The 18,493-nt window shown below is 40.9% G+C and overlaps 1 protein-coding gene across 1 annotated transcript; it reads right to left on the bottom strand.

The window, feature by feature from the left end:
- Nucleotides 1–10,484: 10,484 nt before the first annotated feature.
- Nucleotides 10,485–17,748, bottom strand: LOC102385139 (2-oxoglutarate receptor 1-like). The gene is made up of 2 exons (XM_006033830.1): nucleotides 17,678–17,748; nucleotides 10,485–11,532 (listed from the first exon to the last, which is right to left on the bottom strand). Exon 2 carries the CDS (start codon nucleotides 11,520–11,522, stop codon nucleotides 10,485–10,487), a length of 1,038 nt encoding a protein of 345 aa, XP_006033892.1. The 5' UTR covers nucleotides 11,523–11,532; nucleotides 17,678–17,748.
- Nucleotides 17,749–18,493: the final 745 nt, after the last annotated feature.

Consider the following 18,493-nt stretch of genomic DNA (forward strand, 5'->3'; position numbering starts at 1 on the left):
GCGGTTGCTCCTTAAGAGAGCAATCCTGAAAGCACAAGGGAAGTCCATCTCATCTTGGAAGAAAGGTAGCAAAAGGGCACAGCAACCCCCTTGGCTCAACAGGGAACTTGTGGACCTCCTATGTCGAAAAAGAGAGGCTTATAAAGGATGGAAGATTGGAATCACCACTAAGGTGGAGTATTCTGCACTGGTTCAGACCTGTAGGGAGCAAATCAGGAAAGCCAAGGCTGCAACTGAACTCCAACTGGCTACACATATCAAGGACAATAAAAAGGCCTTGTTCAGATATGTGGGGAGCCAGAAGAAAAGCAAGGGTAACATTGGACTCCTGCTAAACCAAATGGGACAACTGACAACTAACACCCAGGAAAAAGTCAACCTGTTTACTGGGTATTTTGCATTGTTTTTTCACCAGCCCTACCTAACATGATGCGGGGCAGCTGGGGTGAGGGTGAACTTATACTCAACATTGGTGTAGACCTTGTAAAGGAACACCTTGAAAGACTGGACACCTTCAAGTCAGCTGGTCCTGACAGTTTGCACCCCAGGGTACTTAAGGAGCTGGCAGGCATCATAGCCCAGCCACTGGCAAGGATCTTCAAGAACTTGTGGCGCTCAGGTGAAGTGCCCAAAGATTGGAAGAAGGCCAATGTGGTGCCTAGCTTCCAGAAAGGGAGGAGAATAGATCCAGGAAACTACAGGCCAATCAGCTTGACCTCTGTCCCTGGAAAGATTCTGGAAAAAATTAGCAAAGAGACCATTCTTGACAAACTAGCTGTTGGCAACATCCTAAGGGACAGCCAGCATGGGTTTGTTGCAGGTAGGTCTTGCCTGACCAATCTCATCTTCTTCTATGACCAGGTGATATTTCACCTGGACAAGGGAGAAGGGATTAACGTCATATATTGACTTTAAAAAAGCTTTGAAAAATTGGCCAACTGTGGCCTCGGCTACATTACAGTCTCATGGCTGGGGAATTGTCTCTGAGGTCAGACCCAGAGAGTGGTAATCAACAGAAGTGAATCATCACGGTGCTCTGTGACTAGAGGTCTCCCCCAAGGCTCCGTCCTTGGACTTGGACTCTTTAACATCTTTATTAACGATGTGGACATTGGTGTCAGAAGCGGACTGGCCAAGTTCGCCGATGACACCAAACTTTGGGGTAAAGTGTCCACATCTGAGGACAGGCTGGTGGTGATCCAGGCTGACCTTGACAGGCTTAGAAAGTCAGTGGATAAAAACCTGATGAGATTCAATACAGAAAAATGCAAGGTATTCCACTTGGGGAAAAAAAAACCTGCATCACACTTATAGGCTCGGCAGTACTGTGCTTGCTAGCACCACAGCCGAAAGAGACTTGGGGGTCATGATTGACCACAAGATGATTATGAGCCACCAGTGTGATGTCACAGCTGGTAGAGCAAACAAAACTCTGGCTTGCATCCATAGATGCTTCTCAAGAAAATCTCAGGATGTCATCCTCCTGCTGTACTCGGCCTTGGTGAAGCTGCAGCTGGAGTACTGCATCCAATTCTGGGCTCCACAATTTAAAAAGAATGTGGAAAACCTTGAGAGAGTCCAGAGGAGAGCCACACACATGATCAGAGGGCAAGAGAACAGGCCTTATGATGAAAGGCTGAGAGCTATGGAACTCTTCAGCCCGGAAAAGCGCAGGCTTAAGGATGACCTGGTGGTTGCCTATAAGCATATTAGAGGTGTGCATCAGGATCTGGGGGAACACCCGTTCACCAGAGCGCCCCAAGGGATGACAGGGTCAAACAGTCACAAATTCCTCCAAGACCATTTTAGGCAGGACATAAGGAAAAACTTTTTTACTGTCCAAGCCCCCAAGGCCTAGAATAGACTCCCCCCAGAGGTAGTGCAAGCACCTACTCCGGACTCTTAAGAAACATTTGGATATCTATCTTGCTGGGATCCTTTGACCCTAGCTGACTTCCTGCCCCTGGGGCAGGGGGCTGGACTCGATGATCTTCTGAGGTCCCTTCCAGCCCTAATGTCTATGAAATCTTTAATTTTTTATGAGGAAAAAGTTAGGGAATGTCCTTATCTTGATATTTCTGTTACCTTTTGTCTCTGCTTATCAGCATAGTTGGTTGGAGAGTCCTTGAGAAGCAGGCTTGCCGTCCATTGTGAGGCTGATCCATATAAGGAAACAAGAGCTATTTCTTACTTATCTTTCAGTCAGTTACTCCCAGTTGGGGCAACTTAGGGACTGCAGGAGCCGTAGCAATAGAACTTTTTTTTTTAATGAAAGCCTTGGTAAATGAACAGAACAGAAAGTTCATTTCCCTCTGTTTACCAGTACATTCAGTAGCCATGAAGCAGTTGCTGTAAGTAATACAACAAACGTAAATACTGTGGCAAGGCATAGATTCAGTGGGATAGAACAATGATGCTGTGTTCTTTTGTCATTGCTCTCATAGTTGGCATTGAATATTATAAACATGATGACAGTTTGTTAAAGTTCATAATGATAGGGAGACAGGAAAGAAAATCATATCCCCATGTGATGGGAGATTACACCTCTGAGGAAAGTGAGATGATAAAGCAGAGTATTAGAAGAGATTTTGGCTGCCTGCAGAAAAACCCCATCATGCTGGGATTTTGTTTTTTAAATGGTGCAGTGTATTAGGCAGCAATAAAATAAAACGGCAATATATTAGACAAACATACACAAAATAAAAAAGCTAACGATGCTATGGATGCTAGTGCTACATGGGCCAGCTCCATGATGAGCTCTCCCACGTAATACATTTCTCTTCCTGCACATTACATTGATCAGGGCCTGAGGCTGAGTGCATGCAGTTTCCCTCGACTTCAGTGAATGTCAGATTTTATTACTGCGTGCAGTAAAGTTTTCATCTTGCAAGCTGTTCCATTCTGATGAACCACTGTATCCAGAGCACCATTACTTCTGGAGGCCTTTGTGCAGGTACAGGGGTCTGTTCATTGGTTGCTCGCTACACTGCTTGTACCTTAGATGCACTGCTTCATTGTGTAAAGATCTGTGAATACATAATAGAGGCTCTTCCAGCCTACCTGTAGCTGAAGATCCTGGCAAGCCAGCAGGTCACTTTTAGCAGTGAGTGCCCCAGTCACTGAAGTCACCCATCTTATCTGTTTTAAATTTCTGGCTAATAATAGGTTTATCTTACTTGCAAATATGAAGACATGGATGTGGTTTGTACCTTCCGGAGGTTTTCTCTGAGATTCTCTCGCCTGTCTGGGATGTCTGAACTGCCCTGGAAGCTTGATGGAGAAAACCAGAAGTAACATGGAAAGACCTGTGTCTCCTGCTTCTACCCTTATTAAGCAGCAAATTGCAGATTTTGGCCAGAACAAAGGGCATTTCCCCTTACAGCTTAGTCCAGGTGGGGTCACCTCCATAATCTCCCCCAGGCAAGAAAGGACCTGAGAGCAGTATTGAACTCTAGGGAACAGGCAGCCTCTTCCTGCTTCACTATGAAGGATACAAGTCTTGGGCTAACATCAGTTTTTAGCAGAAGTTTTCTTCACAGCTTAGTACTCATGGCAACATGCAACCAATCTCATTATGGATACCCATAATTAAAAAATGATCTTGCTTTCCAAATTGTGGAAACTTTCCTTTGAAAATTCCCATTGTAACTGATCCATGGACTTTACCTTAATGAAGAACTAGAAAATCATCTGGGATGATCTGAAGATTCCCCTTTTTTTAGTCAAGTCCAAAGACTGAGCCCACTCGGGAAATTAATAGATCATCCAGAATTAAACTGAGATTTGGCAAATGTGTTTTCAGCTTCATTTTGTTAGAGAGAGAGAGAGAATCTCCAGTCAGAGATTTTGTTGGACCTTTCTGTAATGGTTAGTTAATTCAGTCTTTAATTTATGAAATGAGAAATAAGTAATCCTGGCTGTAGAAGCAGTTTTAACCAAACAGAATAGCAGACGGTAAGGCATTTCTCCACTGCCAGCTCTGGGTTGACTCCAGAGTAAAATCAGTCTGCAGACTGTATTATCCAAAGGATGGAAAATTTCAGCTAAACAGAAATACTTTTTCCTCTTTTTTTCCTCCTTTGGTAATATTGAATATATATTTAAAAATCTCTGGCCACTATTCACAGCTGGCATTTAGGTTGGCTTAAGTCATTTTTTTTTTTGCCATATAGTCTTTGTAGATATAGAAGCAAATCAGAAAACCTCTGTTGCTGCCTGACTCTGGGCTTTCTAGATTCAGGATGAAAGATCAGGGACTAGGATTATTATTTGGGAAGCTGCTGTTCATGGAGGATCCTGCACAGGAGAGAAGGTTCAAGCAGGACTAGTGCATGTGTGTGTGTGTGTATGTGTGAGACAGAGAGAGAGAGAGAGCACCTCAGAGGTACAGACCTTCTGTCTACATCCATAAAAACTACCAGAAGTTTTTATCAGCAAAACATTTTCCAGTGTCAACAGGGAAAGGGCTGGAAACAGAATGTAAAGTATTGCTGCCTATTAGGAGTTAATAAAGACCTCATTGAGGTGGTTTCTGAATAGTCTGCTTGTAAGGTAACACCAGTAAGGATAAGATTAACAGGGTTGGGTTTGGGGAGAAAACTACAAATAATAGTAGAGTCCATGAATGATATGTAGTTTGAAAAGGCTGAGATATTGTGATGTGCCGGTTCCCAGCTTCCACCTGCCTTCTGTCGGTGGCTTAGGTGTCATCTGGTTTTGTTCTTCCCTGTCCCTTCTCTAGAGCAGTGGTTTTCAAACTTTTTTCATGTGTGGACCCCCTAAAACATTCTGAATGGAGGTGTGGACCCCTTTGGAAATTTTGAATGGAGATGCAGGCCCCTTTGAATTGTAATCGTGGGTATTCACATACTTTTGATTGATAAGAGCAATCTTTCATGGACCCCTTAGACATAGTCTCCACACCCCAGGGATCCGTGGACCACAGGTTGAAATCCATGCTCTAGAGTCACTTTTCCAAGTGGTCCTTTTCACTAGTAATGCTTTGTCTGCCCTCTAGTGCAAGTTGGAATTTTAGCACCTCTCCAATGCTGTAAAGAGGAGTTTCAAATCCGGCTGTTTGTCAAACCATGTCATGAGCAGAAGTCTGAAAGAATACAAAAACATATATACAGCATAGATTTTCTGCAGTCACTGACCTTCTTACACTATTTTAAATACTTACTGCTTGACATAAAAGTTGTCAGTATGACTGTGAGAGCCAGCGTGTTCTTCTCCTGAGAAGTGTGACCTAGCCCTAAACTGGGAATCAGATAAACTAGGAGCTTTTCTGTTTTACCACAGATTTGTGTGCAAAGGCAAGTCACTTCACTTTACTGTTTTCTTACCTCTAAATAGAGATAAAGTACATCAGTACCTCAAAGTGTCTTGCAACCATGAAGTCCCAGAAAACCCCTCTAAGTAGGAACTGCCGCTGCTCTGTTAAGATGTATCTTTGCTGACAGAAGTGTACTCAAGTGAATGAAGGTGATATTTTAACACTTTGAATCATTTAATTAGGGGTTTTTTTTCTGCCTTGCTTGTCTCTCTCTTCCTTCCCTTATTCATTTTGCAGCCTTAAACAATTTTGCTAATGTAGCTTATTCAATGTATTTAGTGCCATTGTGGGGTCCTTCAGGCATTGAAGGAAACCTTATCTGTAATCCAGTCCCAACTCTATGTCCTTTTTATCTTGCCTTTTTATCTAGCCTTGAGATTCTCAAGCCTCTGGGAAAAGCACTGTAGCTACAGAACAGGAGTGTGCCTACTTCTAGCACTCTCTAAGTTACTTCTATAAAAGTAATATTTCTAAATGGCCTAATATTTTCCTGCAGCTGTACAAATGTTAATTATATTTTGAAGCATCACTGTTATGTATATATTCCTGCCAGAGAGGATACAAGAGGGTGGCTTGTCTTTGCACAAGATGCACTGAAGTCCAGATGAGTAACTATGGTGATAGAAGTTCTAGGCAAGGATTTTAGCAGAAAAGCTGTAAAAGAAAGCATAAATGTCCTGCTGTTGTACAGGAAAAAATATGACAGGTTTTGAGTAATAACCTGGATGTGTGGGGAGGATATTAAAGGAAGAATTGAAAATCATACCAAGTTTGCCAGGTTACACGACAGGGAGGATGATGGAAATCCATACTGCATATTATAATACAACATGAAGGATTTCTGTAGAGAATATTACCTTGTTTCACTGATATGGGATGCTGCATTATTCATTTGCTCACATAGCCTTATTTATTTTTCTCTTTTCTTCATCGTATATGTATCTCTCCATTACTGATTCAATAAAAATCAAGAAAACCATTTAATTAAAAAAGATATAGTATCTAAAGAAAAAAGGAAAAAAACCACAACAACAATAATGTTATCTTCCCTTCCAAAGTATTTTGCTTTTCCAAAGCTTTGCTTTTCTTGTAAGAGCTGATAACATCACTAAATATCTATAGCTCTGAACCAGACTGTTGTCTGCTCTGTTTAAGTATTTGTGATGTTAGCTGTTGTGGAAACAAAGAGCCCTTAAAAGAGATTTCAGAAGATAAAATGATTAAATGCCTTTCAGTTCACCTTCGAGGATTCCAGAAACGCAGTCCTGAAGATATTAAGATATTATGCACTGCATTTGCCTGCAGTATCCCAGAGATTTTGTTCTCTTTGTGCTCTTGAAATCTTTTTTTTTTAAGTACTCTCAGCATCATGCTTACAAACTTTACTGTTCATTTTTCTACTTTCAGGTACCCAAAATATGGCTCAGAAACATGGTGTAAATGTGGCTTTTCTGTCTCAGATGCCAGTCCAATCTGTCAAAGAACAAGTAAATTTGACGCTGGTCAAAAGCACTGCTATTTTTTTTCAGCTGCTCTTAGGAAGGAAATCTTTTAAATAGCCCCTCATCCCATTTGCACTGGGATGAACAGTTTCTTTCCCACCCCCAGCCTCCACCCCCTAGTTCTGCTTGCATAGCAACAACTTCAAAGGAATGTAAGGACTGATACTACTTGTATGTACAATGTGACCACAGGTATGGTTGCATGAATTACAGCTTCTCAACAGGTCAAATTAGCCCACCTGGAATACTATGCTGCCAGGCCTATATTTGCAAGCTTGTTGATAGCTAGCTTTAGTACCTCTGTATTATTCTCCAGTTCTTCATTATAAGCTTAGGTGAGCAGGACTTCACAGGTTTATACTTGGTTCACACAAATATCTTTACAGGCATAAAAGCAAGAAGCTTTTTAACAGAAGCTTCCATTCTGGAATGTAATTATGCAGTAATTTAAAAGGAATCTGCAATTATGCAGTAAGTAATACAGCCACATAGTCACTTTATACACAAGACTTTAGTTTCAGGTTGCAAAAGAAAACCCCTTTCTTTTGCTGGCACTGAAGCACTTATCCTTGTTTCAACAGTAAACTTAGAGATGCTAAAAAAAGAAACTATAATAACAGGCATGAGTCATGGGTGATGGTGATCTTGAAAACACAAATCAGCTTCTATCCTGAAGGATCCTAAAGTTCTCTATATACTGATATGCTAACTATACAAAGGAGATGGTATAATTTATCATCAAAGCCACATCTGTGCTAAAATAGTAGTGTTAGAGTGATGTTAGTTATGATAGTCCAGGAATTCTGGGAGAGGCTGGGCCCATGGTTTGGAGGAAGTGGCAACTGTAGCAAGTGAACTTGTGAGAAAGGATGAAGTGGATGATTTGTGTAACAACTTGTTGCAAATCTGAGTGTATTCGATGTTCTTGTAGGTGTTTCAGGCAGGCAGCTGTGCCTTCATCATGTGGGATATTAGTGTACAGGATGGTGACATCCATGGTGGCAAGTGTGGCCTTCTTGGGAAGGTGGTTGGTGTTCTGGATTCTGTTGAGGAAATCTGTAGTGTCTTGTAGAAAACTTGCTCTTTGAGTGATAAGTGGTTTCAGGATAGTTTCTACAAATCCTGACAGTTCTTCAGTGGGGGAACCGCAGTTGAGTATGATGGGTCTGCCAGGGTTACTTTGTTTGTGAACCTTTGGGAACATATAGAAAGTTCCTGGGGTAGGAACACTACAGATGGTGTGCTGTCCTGTGGGATATTTTTCATGCATTGTGATCCCACGACTGCCTGAGTTATGAGAGCAGTGTAGTAATCTGCATGAACAGGAGCCATAACCACTATTATCTTCTGATTTTAAGTGTGAGAGAAGAAATAAGACTGATATGGAGGCTAGCAGAAGGAGATATCTATGATATAAATAGGAATGGTTTGTGTCTAAGAGATACAAGCAGTCCTCAGACTTATGACACAAGTGGTTCCTGAAAACCGCGTCTTACATTGAAATGTTGTAACTCGGAACTGATTTTCCCATAGGAAACAATGTTATAAATGGGAGGTTGGGAGGTTGGCCTGATACCCTATTTTCACCAAAAATAACTCAGAATATTGTACCCAATCAATTATAGATGAGTAATATAGCTACATTAATGTATTTATGTTGTAAATATAAATCATATTGATTTGGAAGGACTTATTTGAGGTCACTTTGCTGGACTTTCTGAAGGGTTCTTGCCTGGAGCCTTCTCAAGAGCCTTGACTGCAGGTTTTTCTGGAGACAAGTTTGCTTTCTTAATGAAAGTGTCCAAGGAAGTTTGGACAGATGTACTCCAGGGAGATGGGCAATGCAGCGAACTTCTTCACTGGCTTGGCATTGTTTTGGATCAAGTGTTGTAAAGTCGAACTGACATCAGAAAGTTGAAACAGGGTGTTAATTTATAAACATTGTAAGTGCAAAACATTGTAACTCGAAACGTTGTAAGTCAAGGACTGCCTGTACTGGGATGTCTTCAGTGACAAGAAGTAACTGTTTAGGTGGTAGCACCTTAATTAGGGGAGTCTAACCTAATCACAGGAAACAATGGCAGATTCAAAATAGGCAGGACTGAAATTAACTTCAAGGTATGAGCAGATGTGACCAGATTAGAACTGGGGCAAAAATGACTACACAAGAGTAGAGATACAATTAAAACAGAGAAAAGAGAAGGAAAAAAGCATTTCTAAAAATGTCCCTTATATCACAGGACAGACACATCCAGGTTCAGGTTATTCTCCTTTTTGATAGAAACGAGAGGCCACTTGCACTTCCAGACTCCTTCCTAACCCCAGAGAGAGGCAGAGAGCTAAAATCAGGACTTGCACATAAGTCTCCCATTGCTTTTACTTGCATCTTCTCTTTAGTTAGTCTATTAACATAATATTCATAGTTGATGTGACTTGCTTGTATTAAATATATGCTAAATTCTGCTTTGGCTTGAGGAAGGGGAGGTTCTGAGCAAAGACCTAAGAAAAACAGGGATAGCCTTTGCACTAACACAGGGAATAGATACTTTTATATCTATTCTGGGGTTCCATGAACATTGATGTTATTTTATTTGTACTTTTATTTCTGTTGGAGATGTAGAGAAGCTTGTTCACTTCATTTGGACTATTTGGCAGAAAGCTTTGTAATCCTGCCAGAGAACTGAGAGGTTGCAAGCATCATATCAGGAAAGATTAGTATGCCCTGTAATTACCTTCTATTGTCATGTAACACACTCTGAATTTGTATGAGAGGTGCACTCATGAATCCAGGTAGTCGGCTCCCTGGCATACACCAGACATGATCCCCACCTAGTGGCTAATAGCAAGCTTTAATTAAAAAAAAATCCCAGTAACAAAAATAGGCAACCTAAGATAATACCCATGTTAAAAGCTTGGTAGTACTGCTTCTAATATGCTACTATTGGTTGATGCTTTATTGTTTAAAATAGGGGTTGGAAAATTTTGGGGGCAGAATGCCAAAAACACCTGCAACATCTACTAGTAGAATTTTGGCATGCCAGGGATGGACCGTGAGGGATCCTGGTTGTGGCAGTGCAGCTCCAGTCCCTTTCCCACTGTCCACCCTGAGGTGTGCATGCCAAGCAAAATGCCTTTGTGTGCCACACACTGGTACCCATGCTGGGGGTTGCCTACCCCTGATTTACAATATTTTCAAAGCTGGAAGAAAAACCCACAATGTATATTAAGATGTTATAATGTAACAATATAGCCTACATAAGGTATCCAGCAGGTTGTTTTTTATTTTATACACAAATCATCTAAAATGCCACCACTGCCTCCTGTCCATAACACCCTTGGAGCACTCTGATTGGTTGTTTCAGTAAGCAATCAGAGTGCTCCAAGACCATTATGGACAGACAGACAGACGGACTAAGCCCATTATTATATTAGAATAATTTTGTCTTCTTTTGTAAGTTGCCCTGAGCCTTTTTAGGAAGGGCAGCATATAAACTGAATAAAACAAAATAAATAATTCAAAGACTGAGCAATTTTAGGAATGCTATTTTGGAGAAGCGCAGCGCCCACTGTCAATTTTGTTAGAAAGCAAAGACAAATGGACACATAAAATAAAGGCACCCAAATGTTATCCTTTTAGAAAGATGATGTCAGAACTTTATTATAATTCCAGACTTGTTCACTTCACTGTTGCACCCTGCCTCCTGAACATAGTTGTCTGACCTGCATCTTGAAAGAGAAAGGATGGCCTTCTGGAAGTTGCCTCCAATCATAACATAAAGTAATAGGTTAGCACATGTATTTAGTGCAGCTAAAGGTCTAGAGATGATGTAAGCAGCATGGATTAGGGTCTCAATGTGGCAGTTAACTGAATGGAGTCGTAATTCTACCCGAGCTCCCCTAAAGACATGAAAAGGTAGAAAACATACATAAAAGACCACCAAGAGGAGGATGGCAAGTTTTCGAGCCTTTTGCTTATAACAAGTGTGAGTATGGGGCCCTGTAGCCAAGGTGTAAATAATCACAGTGTAACACAGGGTCACAATCACTAATGGAAAGTAGAAAGCTAATCCAGTCAGAAGCCAGTTATACCACCTGATAATGTCCAGATTGTCAGAACTGATAAGATCCAGGCACATGGATTTGTTTTGTTTCTCTTTTGAGGTGATCAAAAAGTTGATAGGACTGACAGCCACCAGTGATATTACCCACACTGCAGTGCAAGCTGCTACTGCTGATCTCTTTTTCTGAATAGAGAAGACCTTCATGGGATGGACAATCACAAAGTAACGGAAGATGCTGAAGCAGGTAAGGAAGAGGATGCTGCTGTACAAGTTGAAGTGGAAGCCAAAGCGGATAAACTTACACATAAAGTCTCCAAAGATCCAATGCTCTCCATTGGCATAGTAATGTATCAGGAACGGAAGGCTGGTTAAGTACAGCAGGTCAGTGAAGGCCAAGTTCAGCATAATGATAGTGCTACTCTTCCAGGGCCTCATCTTGAAACTGTATATGCAAATTGCAATCACATTTCCTGGGAAAGCCAACAGAAAGATTATGCTGTACATAGGAGGGAGGTAAGATTTCTTCAATGAGGCTTCTATATCAGTACAATTATTGGAAGCATCCTCCTGGTTCTTCACTATGGTAAAGTTGGCTAAGTTGTCAGTTGTTGCATTCATGTTCATCTTCCTTTTGCTTGAAAAAAAAGGAGAACTGTTTTATTTTCACTAATAAAGTAATGCAATGTGCTCAACCACACAGCTAAGAGAAACAAAAGTCTGTGAAAACATTTATAATACAGTTCTGTTTCCAGTCCAAAAGAACTTTAGATCCTTCAGTTTCCCATCATGTTTATTTTAAAATATTACGAGCAGGAGGAAAAGGCCTTGCTACAAATTGATCTTCTGTGGTAGCTTTTGTATTTTTTTCACGTACAGTTCATACTGTTTTAAACTGATCCACTGGGCCATACAGATTATATCTTGGGTATAGTGGTATTACGTAAATAACCCTATGAGATACTGCCACACTTAAATCATAAGGAAGTTGTATCATAAGATGTGTCCTATAGAAATGTCAGGGAAATCTTTTGAGTTTTTTCCAGTATTGCATCAAGCAGGGGCAAACCAGAACAGGAGAGAAGCTTAACAGTGATCTGTCCTTGATGTTACCATGCTTCCATGCTGTCTTGTTAATTTGTTACCTCAGGGCCTCGTTACGCCTTATGCTCTGAGCCACACAAATGTTAATCGGCTTAGTGCTAGTTTGAAGTTTGGAGCAGTCTCACCTTCAGTTTGAGCAGCAGGTCTGTGGGGAGTGGCTACACTTTAATGGGTGATATGCAGACAATCCTGCCCTGGCATGGTATAACTTTGAGTTGCATAATGAGCACTTTAAGACACTTAAATGTGTTAATGTGCAGACAATCAAGAGGTTAAGAGCTTCAGGAGCTGCCCAAAATTATGCTGCATCAAGGACCTTAGTCCACAAAACAGAAAGACTAGTAGCTTGTTGGGTTGTTTTGTTTTTCCTCAAAATCATTATCTTGTGCCCAGCCTGCAGATTTTTTTCACTGCTATGGCATTTTTGCATAGCTTCACTATTGTTTTTCAAGAGATTCTCTGGAGACACAAGCAGAGAGCAGATTTTTCTTAAGTCTTTTTTTTGTTTTTAAAAAGCAGTCAAAACTAGCTTTTTGATTATCATAACTTTATGATATGATAAACCATTCCAAAGAGTAGAAATGTGTACCTGGGTTTGAATCAGTAACTCTGAGATTCAACTCTGGACTCATCCTGGACTCACACTATCATCTAGCAGTATGACCGGAGATCTCTGTAACTCCTGACACCTGGTGCAGGGGCCCAATGTGATCTTTCAGCTGTGAACACCTCCTACATGTGAAATAGGGTCATGGCTCATAACCAGGGATCCTGGTTTCTCTGATTAAAAAATCCCCAATTATCAGGTTTAGAAAAGTAACCCAAAATCCACATTTTTCCATGATTTAAAATGAAATGCCACTAATATCTATCTCTATCTATCTATAGGGGTGCTCATTTTAATCACAGAAGAATGTGGATTTTGGGTTACTTTTTTGTAGTCTGAAAGTTGAGGATTTTTCTTTATCAGAGCTAACCAGGACCCTTGCTCATAACATAGTACCTAAACAAAGAGTAAGGAAAGATAGCTACAAGAAGCAAGAAAGAGCAAACAAGAGTTTGGGCCCTTGAGCTAGAGAAAACTAGCTATTGCTGGTCAGTACTAATGCCGCTTACTGCTTATTGCCAGTCATCTACTACCTGGAAGGTGATGGTGTCAGCATTTTGTAAACTTATTTTTGTCATGATACTATTTAAAAATGTTTGTATTTAAGCATTTCCAATACAAAGGTTGTTGAAACCAGTAGGCAAAAGTAGGTCATGCAGCAGTCTCATTTAGTGGCAGGATGTTATGTACTACTGAATTGTCATCTTTTGTTTTGTCAGGCCCAATGTGTAAAACTTTGATCTAGGTCTTCCTGCCTTCCTCCTAGTGCAAAGGGATCCAAGTACTGACCAGAGGTAATAAGTAGGTATGTCATGAGAGATTGGAAAGGAAGAAGAGCAGAATTTTATGTGGTGAGAGCCCATTTGTTTCTTTATCTTATAGCTGAGGCTTTGAACAATTTGAGGCAAAGCGTTAGCCTGGAACTGCACGACGGTTGTAACTAGGATGAGATACAGTGGCTGTGTCCAGACAAGTGCAGCAGTGCAGTATGTGGCACTGCAGACATGTCTGTGGCACCACACACCACACGTTCTGTTCTCTGCACTGCAAGGGAACGGGGAAAAAAGCGAAGCAGCAGAAGCGGGGGCAGTGTTCAATGCCCAAAGCCAGAGCTTGACCAGCTGGAGATGCACTCCACTGCTGGGCTGGCTTTGCGTGTCAGGATCACTGCTGTTGCAGCCCCAGGAGGCCCCCAGGAACACAGGTAAGGCTTCTGGGACCAACACAGTGCTGGCTCCAGCCTCCCCTACCCCACCTGGGGTAACTTGCCGTGTGCCAGAACATGCATGGCACAGGCATTCTCCAAGGACAACTCGCAGCAGCACAAGGTGTGCCACCACTAGTTATCCCTGGGGAACCAAATGTCTGTGCACATATGGGTGCATCTACACATGCAATTAATGTAAAGCAGTAAACTCTGGAGCTGATTGCTCTGGAGTTTGTTGCTCCCAGGTGTGCTATTTGAATGTGCATCTAGGACTGCAGCACATTGAGCCAGGTCAGAACATCCCTGGCTGGCAGGGGGCTCTGGGGATCAGCCTGCCAGCCCAGGGCTCCTCCCCACTGTCTCAGTGTACTACAGAAGGGCTGGCTGGGACATGTGTGTGCTCCAGTGTGGCACTAGGTGGCAGGCAGCCCCTGCACTGAAGCACCTTTTAGTCCCAGTCAGCCTGGGTGGCATCTACATATGCACTGCTGAAAAATAAAAAATTAGGGTGGAGCTAATTAGTTTACTCCCACCTAGTAGGGGTGCACATATAGACATGCAATGTTTACTGTAGAGCTAATTAGTTTAATCCACAGTAAATGTCTTGTGTAGATGTGCCCTGTATGTGCTATTGTTTGCAGACCAATATATAGTGTTGCCAGGTGAAATCTGATTCTAGATTTCAGTAGCATTACATCTGAGAAAGATCACTGACACAGCATTGCCTAGAGATCTGGACAGTGACAAAGAAAGGATCTGACATGAATAGGACCTCCCTATTGATGCCCTGTAGTCTTTAGGGTATGCCCTCTGCTTCCTTCATGGACCATCAAATCCAGTCGGTCTCTAAATGGATGATAACATGGGAACTCCTCTGCCTTACTGAGTTTTCCCAGTAAGTTTTACCTCCTATAGTTTATTTATCTAATATCCATTTTTGGTGTAGATAGCCAAGCCATTTATTTGTTTTACTATTTCTTGTGTTTGGTGGAGCCATAACACATTTTTTACAGTGGATCACATGCCCTAATGAACTTCTATTTTTCTTTTTTCCTCCTTTGTTAAGAAAAAAGAATTGAAAGGACACTTTCATCTTAGACACAGAGGAAGAAGTGGCTGACATAAAAAAGTTTTGAGAGAGATGCATACACATAGGAAGAAAAAATAAAAAAGATGGGTTCAATGCTGTGGTTTCTCATCATTTGCTTTACAGAGAATTCCAAAAGTCACCAAAACTTTATAGAGAGCGCTCAGAATTTTGGTAACTTTTTTAATGAATTGATTTACATCCCATACTAATTAAGTAGAAAACAGTGCAGGTGAGGAAATGGCTTATCATCCTTCATGGCATTGATCTTTGGCTAATATTCATCACCCTTCTCCTTTAAAACCGTGGGTGGGGAGGAGAAATACTATAGTTCGTTACTTTGTGAACAAGAGAAATTAATGTTTTAATGAAAGGGTTATTTGTTTAGACTTTATATTAGTAGCACTGTACATTTTGTGCCATGTAATGGTTTTAATTTTGTTACTTTACATAAAAGTTCTTTCTTTTCCAAAATTCGGGAACAATTTCACCGATCTTTGCAAAGTAGTCACCTCATGGGTTGAATCGGGCAGTTCAACATTACACAAGAGATTAGGAAACAAAGAAATGAGAATACTGTGCCCAGATGAATGTGGAGGGGCAATTTAGATAGGAAGGTGATAGCTGCTCATTTTGGAATGTAGTTGGTACTTTTGCAGAATACTATGTCCTTTCTTTTTAAAGTGGGAAGAATTTTTTCACCGCCATGCAGTTGTAACTTTAATTCTACCCTGCAAGATGCCACCGCTGACAGCAATGGGCTCTGTAACAAAACACTTGGGCCCTGTCTCCATATGGACTCATGAAGAGGAAGAATACTTCCCACTGAATCATCAGTATCATTTTCTTTAACACCGAGGGTTTTTTTGGGGTTTTTTTTTTTGCAGGATGGAGGGGAGAAGGAATGCCTTTAAGCCATGTGTATTGATCTAAGGACAGTCCTTAGATCAGTCATTAGCTTTTAAGATCTGACAAAACCACAACCTGGCTTGGTGAAATTTGTGAGAAACATTTTATTGAAATATTGTTAAACTCTCCCCCCTAAAAATAATGGCTTTCTACTAGGGCAATAGGAAGAGAGGCATGTCAAACAGGTGCAAGTATTCAAAAACCATCATGGTCTGGAATAATATCAAAGAGAATTTAGATAAATCAGTGTTATGTCTTCAGATCAGTGGTTCTCATTCTTTTATATAATGGAATCACACTCCTATCTTGCAATATGAGGAAAGAGTTGTGAGTCCTGATGTATTGTGCAGGTTATCAGCATGCAACCTCCAGCTGAGAACATTTGTTTTAGGTTAAATACAGGATTGGTTCACAACAACATTTAAATAGGTGGGAGAGAAGGCAAGAGAGCTAAAAGAAGGCATTGATAGGTAACTGGGCTTTAATATCCTTTCCAAACCAGTTCAGAGCTATTACCATGGCTTAATTATTAACTAAGTTAATGGCATTGAGCCCGGTCTTGGAGTGGGAGATCACAGTGGTGTCTAACAAGAAACACTTAGCACTCTGGAGGTTTGGGTTTTATAAAGTTCAGCCAAGAAAAAAAACATGTGAAGGGTTCTGATGTAGTTTATAGCATAATGAGGCTCAAATCTTGGGTGTTCTTTTAAACACTGCCAGCATGTTGTTAGAAGACTCCATTTAGCTGCCAGCATGTCATATCAGGAAGAAATCCAAAACAGTGCTGGGGAGCATGACTCTCATGCCCTAACATTACAGACCCTATTGGCTAAAAAAATGTTTCAGTTGTTTTTCAAAAAAGCTAATCAATATATTTCCATTACAGTGTCTTGTGTAGGTGGCCTTGCCACTGACCTACAAATGTAAATATCCTGTAGGGAATGCCAGATTACCGGCAGAACAACTAGCAACCGTTTTATTGATGAGGACGAAGGGTATAGTGGGGTGTCCAGTGCTATTAGATTGGTCTGACTCCACTTCTGAAGCCCTGTCACGTTATTATGTTCAACATAACTTAATACTATAGTAATCAGAAAGAAGAGACAGCAAGTCTTTGCTGCCTATTTTTATAGTTTTGTTCTCCGTATTACAAAAATCATTTGGCTAAAACTTAAATCTAATTAATAATAGATTCTACTGGGGCAGATTTTATCATGATGAATAATTGGTTATAATGCCTCTCAAGCTGAAGGCAAAGACTGTGCTGCATAGGTACATAATGAACTTAAAATAAATTATCCAAGAACAGAACACATAATAAGTAGAAACTGGATTATAGAAACAGTGACCCACTTTCAGTCTTAATGGGGGAGATGCTTCAATGAATCCATTACATCATATTCTGTACTTTAACAAATTGATTGGAGTTACTTAAAAAGGTCGGGATTGCTTGTCTTTAATTGGAGGCTCATGTGGAGGAAATTCATCTGCTCTTGCCTTGTGATAATGTAATTACTTAGTCCCTGCTGGAGAAAAAAGCCAAACGGCCATAGCCATAGCAGAGTAACCTTATGCTTCAAATATGTAGTTGAGTATATTACCAAGAATAAAAGCTAAGGAGATTTACTGCCTCATCTTATTCTGCAAATCATTTAAAATCCTTCTAATGCAAGAAGGAAGACCTGGATCCTCTTTTCTTATGCTGTTATAATTCAGTGCTAGACCTCTAAGTCTCTGATATTTCCTACATGAATTTGCCTGTGTTCTGCACTTTGTCTGCATTTTCAGAGCCCTTTAACACTTTGCTCAGTGCTCTCCACTCCACTCCACTCCAGTGTTCACGTCTTGAAACAAAAAATGCTATTTACCTGTAAATACTTTGCAGTCTTCCCTCTCTTCCTTCTCACCTGGAGCTGGATTCTAAACATTACAGAACCACATGAAGGGCGCTTGTTTTCCATAACATAGCACAGGCTTAGTGACACTGTTCAGGAAGGCTCCAGCAAAATACTTTGCTTAATAAGATGTCTTGAAGGATGATCTGTATCTGTTTCCAGTGCTTCTGGTGGTTGTAATTAGAGTGAAAGTAGCTTGGGCTCCCCAGCTCTGAACAAGAGAAGCTCTGCCCTCTAGATTCTCTCCTTGTAGATGTCCCGTACCAACTCCTGTGTGGAGAAGCTCTGTATGCACCCGTCTATCCCAACTGTGTTATGGCATGAACATGGGGGTTTAGTCATTGTAACTTGTTAAATCAGCTGAAACTGCCTGGAACTTGCCTAGTTTAGCTGGAGTGGTTGAGACCTACATCAGGCACTGCCAGGCACTCTCCTCCGGGTAAGCAGCACTCAGCTTAAGACTCCCTAACAATATCCCAAGATGTTTCCACTCTGGGAAAAGGAAATTAGCTATTGGGATATCTCCCTGTGGTTTGGTGAAGTGCTGCCAATATTTTAATCTGATGCTCCCTCAAAATATGTTTTTCCTTTCTCTTTAATAATTTCTCCATCGCAGGAGGGATGTGTGCAAATAAAGTGGAGAGGAACCAGGCATATGATCATTTGGGTTTTTTCCCATTTAATTGCTTCCACATAACAAAAACCAAGAAAGAGAGACAGCATGATCCCAAAACTGTTTGTAATGCACATAATTCAGAGGTGTTTATACTATTTTTCATGAAAAATACA

This window comes from Alligator sinensis, unplaced genomic scaffold (genome assembly GCF_000455745.1).
Source record: "Alligator sinensis unplaced genomic scaffold, ASM45574v1 scaffold1148_1, whole genome shotgun sequence".
Taxonomy (NCBI): Eukaryota; Metazoa; Chordata; order Crocodylia; family Alligatoridae; genus Alligator; species Alligator sinensis.